Source organism: Aplysia californica, unplaced genomic scaffold (assembly GCF_000002075.1).
Source record: "Aplysia californica isolate F4 #8 unplaced genomic scaffold, AplCal3.0 scaffold00357, whole genome shotgun sequence".
In the NCBI taxonomy this organism is placed as follows: domain Eukaryota; kingdom Metazoa; phylum Mollusca; class Gastropoda; order Aplysiida; family Aplysiidae; genus Aplysia; species Aplysia californica.
In genome coordinates this window covers 293,543-298,198 of record NW_004797627.1, presented here as the reverse complement: position 1 = coordinate 298,198, position 4,656 = coordinate 293,543, and the positions used below count along the sequence as shown (strand labels likewise).

General features: G+C 41.3%; 1 protein-coding gene across 1 annotated transcript in view; it reads right to left on the bottom strand.

The window, feature by feature from the left end:
* The window catches only part of LOC101863830 (snake venom 5'-nucleotidase), a gene marked incomplete in the record, with an annotated part of 44,769 nt that overhangs the window by 4,876 nt on the left and 35,237 nt on the right, over positions 1–4,656 (bottom strand). The window contains 3 exon segments of the mRNA XM_013085216.1: positions 348–548; positions 1,304–1,489; positions 4,089–4,302. Coding sequence (XP_012940670.1) covers positions 348–548; positions 1,304–1,489; positions 4,089–4,302 — 601 coding nt within the window.

Below are 4,656 nucleotides of genomic sequence, written 5' to 3'. Positions count from 1 at the left end.
TTCTTCTTCTTCTTCTTCTTTTTCTTCTTCTTCTTCTTCTTCTTTCCTTGTCATTTTCCTTTTTTCACCTCTTTACCCTCCTGTTCTGTCCACATCATCCATATGTCCCACCTCTTCCTCTTCTTCCTCCTCCTCTTCCTCATCCTCCTGTTTCTCTCTAGATGATGAGATGATTCGCTTTTATGTACACAATATTATATTATATATTGTTGTACACAATATTACGCTGGTGGGTAAGATATGAAAAAGCACAATGACGATACGTAGCAAGGAAGGAGGAGACGTATGTAAAAAAAAAAGAAGAAATGAACAAATATGTATTGAACATTAGCTTAAAGTTGGTTCACCTTGTTCCACAGAGCTGTCCAGCAGAATCGGATTCCCGGACCATCTGATCACATTGCCACTGTCATCGAAAGTTACCCTCAGTTCCCCCAGATATTTTCCATAGGCATAGTCTTGAACAACTAGAACACCATTTTGTGTGTTAGCGTTGGCCACTACGTAAGGGTAGGAACCTGCCGACTTTTCGCTGGAGGGGCGATCGCCTTTAAATTAAAAAAAAACACAATAAAGGCTTTACTTGAATTATCCCCGTGGGAGGGAATTTCGATTACAATGGCTAACATACATATATGAATACATAATTAATTAAACACACAAATAATATACATAAAAAGAAAGCCAAAATACACAATGCTACACCAAGGCAGAAAATGTTACGATCATGCCATTGCAAGTCGCCATTGTACAAAGCGTGGGTGGTTGGTGGGTGCTCTGGTGTGGTTTGCTCCTTCTTTCCTATCAAACCTCTATCGCACTTATCTCCCCTTCTTCTTTTTATGTTTGTTACTCTCTTGTAACACCTCTAATCTTCTGGCGCTCATGTGACCAAATACAGTTGCGAGCGCCGTAAAACCTTTACTAAAAACAAAAAACTGTACAAAGCACTTTGTAAGGTTGTTTTTTTAGCTTGGATTAACGTGTCTTACTTAAGGACCCATCTGCCCAGTGACCACCATTCACGAACACTTGCTTGATATCATTTTTGAGTCTGAACTCGCTACTCACTCCGCCACTGGAGTCTCCGGACGCGCATTAAAAGAAGAGAGAGAGAGAGCGAGAGAGAGAGAGAGAGAGAGAGAGAGAGAGAGAGAGAGAGAGAGAGAGAGAGAGAGAGAGAGAGAGAGAATGAGGGGTTTCCACGCTGCATAAATTCAACAAAATCACTAAGACTGATTTAGCTTCAGATGGTTAAAATCGAAAAAGGCATCACACAAACCAAAGGCCTAGTCCAACTGACCGTTATAGAGAAAGGTGTTGGAGTGACCACCAATGATGATGTCAACGCCTCTGAGGGTCCTGCCCATCTCTTTGTCCACGAGGAAACCGGCGTGACCAAGGGCGATAATCTTGTTGACTCCCTGGGCCGTGAGCCTGTCGATTTCTGCCTGAACAGACGCGATCTCTGGGTCAAAGGTCACCGTCTCTGTGAATTTTAAAAAAATGTAATTTCTGCAGTTCAACTAATATACTTGGGATTCCTGTGTGGCATTTGAACTTAGAATGTGCTTGTATTTGAGATTTCAATATTTAATGATAATAATAGTAATAATAATAATGGATAGCATTTGTATAGCGCAAATCCCCGCTCAACAGCAAGCTCTATGCGCTTCACAATCTATACTATTACCCCAGGAGATCTGAGAGGATTCTGAAACAACCTCAACTTCCTTGGAAGCATATGGTGCAAGCAGCCATTTATAGGCACTAAAACACTAATGTACTGACAAGATCTTTTGCTGTCGAAGGCTGGGTACCCATTCTCACCTGGGTGAAGTGAGGAAAATTCGTGTAAAGTGCCTTTCCGAAGGACACAACGTCGGGCCCGCAGCTCGAACCCCCGAACACGCAACATAATTGAAGCTGGTTATATTTGGACTTATTATGACGCCATTTGGGTATTTGGATTTTAAAGGTATTTTTAGATGGTCTCTCTATGTGACATTTGAATTTATTATGTGTGCATTTTATCTGCTAAAAATCTATTTAACAAAAAAGCTAAAAACGAAAAATTACTAATTAGTAATAATTGGATGAGTTTCGAGCGTCTTTTAACACTGCAATAGTATTCAAGGGGCGAGACATCCGAATATAACATCCTTCTCCTATAGGGTCCAGCCAAGTAGGTGTAATGCCTTGAAGTTCCACAAGATCAAGGACGAGTCCAGATGGAATTCGAACATATGTCATCCACAATATGGCCCAGTATGATACCAAATGAGCTAATGGCATGCCTAAAGATTTTGCTCGCGCATCTGTGTAGGGGTGTAAGTATGACTGTGTTTGATTGTGTGTTTGTGAGTGTGTGTGTGTGTGTGTGTGTGTGTGTGTGTGTGTGTGTGTGTGTGTGTGTGTGTGTGTGTGTGTGTAAGGGAGAGAGGGGAGAGTGGGTACTGACTCGAGGAAAGTATGCAAAGCATTATAATATTATAAAATGAGTTTGAGAATGGCAGAGTTGTTAACGTAACACTTGTTAATATATGGTGATTTAAAAAAAACAATGCTTCAAAATCATAACACGATATTTCAAAAAAGAAAAACAATAGAAAAATCTAGCTTGGACACTACGTTGTACATACCTTTAAGTTATTATTCCATGTTTTACGAGTGCTCAAAGTGGCCACCACCGGCAGCACGGACAACATCAAACCGATATGAGCATTCCTCCCAAACGCGCCTCAGGATGTGTAGGTCCACCGTGTTGATTGTTGCTGTTATTCGATCTTTCATGTCATTGGTGTATGCTGGAAGTGGTGGACCGTAAACGTTATCTATAACATACCCCCACAAGAAGTGGCTGTTCACTTTACTGCATGCAGATTCGAAGGACTTCAATTTACAACAAGATGGAGCACCGCCCCATTGGCATCTTTCGGTTCGAGCTTATCTGAATGAAAACATGCCCCAGCGGTGGATTGGTAGGAGAGGTGCTGAAGACCTCACTCTCTGCAGTTGGCCTGACAGATCTCCGGACCTCACTGTGTGTGATTTTTTGTGGGGTTATTTAAAGTTAAAAACAGAGTTTATGTTCCACCACTTCCAGCACCTATCGATGGCATGAAAGATCGAATAACAGCTACCATCAACAAGGTGGCCTGAGACATTCTGAGGCGCATTTGGGAGAAATTCTCCTTCCAGCTTGACGATTTCCGTACTGCTGGTGGTGGCCCCAATGGGTACTAGTAAAACATGGAGAAAAAAAACTTGCATACAACACATGTGTTCGAGCTTCTTTTTTTTTCCCCTCGGTTTTGAAATACCACGTGACGATGTTGTGAATTGTTCAAAATCACCCTGTACTTTGCAGGAAGGAAATGAGACCAGTGATCAGAAGAAATACTGGTGGAAAAAGTATTTAGAAAGAAAAGGTGGGATTCCAAGTACACATGGTTCATGTTTTGTCTGCAAGAGGTATTTAGTTTCCTCGGCCCAGAGAAACAAATGCAACGGCGTCTCAGGTTTGGTCACTGATGTCAAATGATTTTTATTTTCCTTTCTTTTTTTGTCTCTCCCATCGGCACAATTTAAAGTGTTTAGAAAGCAAGCTGCTCTGGGTAGGCCCATACTAAGTGGTGCACATCATCTTGGCAAAAAGATGCCCATAAAACAGGGGCAGGGGTGCAAAAGTAGGTAGACCTACACTGTATCATAACTCTTAATTCATCAAGACTATTTGAGGAATGTGTGAATACCAACAAGTAGTTTGGGTATCTGGGGAACGAAGGTTGTACTTGTTATTTCAGGAATATGAACTTTTCATTTGTTAGTATAATAAATGCAATAAGTATTGTACGCGTTTTCTTTCTTTTTTTTTCATTTACTTTTCAGCCTCCATGTATATCTTCTCGACGTCAGGGTGAAATCGAACTAACTTCTTTTTAAAGAAAATTTGAAGATCCCAACCAGTATTCCTTACCATTTAAAAAAAAGGTATAACGTTTCGTTTTGCCTGTTTGTTTGTTTGCTTGTATGCTTGTTTGTTTGATAATAAGTCTGTACACAAAGGCATTTGGTATACATCTTACCTGGGTTGGATATGTAGGTGGTTTCAGTGGTGGTATATCCGACCACCCCAATCCTCTCTCCATCTCGCACCACAATCGTGGAATTGACTATCAGGCCTTGCAGAACTGGCGTGTTGGTGAGGTCAGCGTTGCTGGACAGAAGGGATGCGTTCAAATCTTTAGCAAAGGTGTAGAGGGCAGACACCCCGTCGTCAAACTCGTGGTTGCCTACAGCCTGTAGTGGAAATTTGATTGATTGATCACGCCCTTAGAACGACAGAGTTCTAACTCCATGATGCATAGTTTTGAGAATATGGAATTCAAAGATTCATACTCTTGTATTGTTATACCTTTTTTGTTCAACGTCAAAATGAAAAAAATACTGGCAAGACTGTCTCAACATTTTGGTATTGGTACAGTGCGCATGGCATCTGTACGTGTAATGTGTATTGTGTAGTTCAGTTCTGGCAAAAAGTGGGGCTAAAATCGTGTCATTCTAAAAGCGCATGATAGTAATGTTTAACGCTCCGGCGGAGAAAGTTTTGAGAAGCGGGCTGCTTCAACCGGCTTGCTTGGAGAGAGAGAGAGA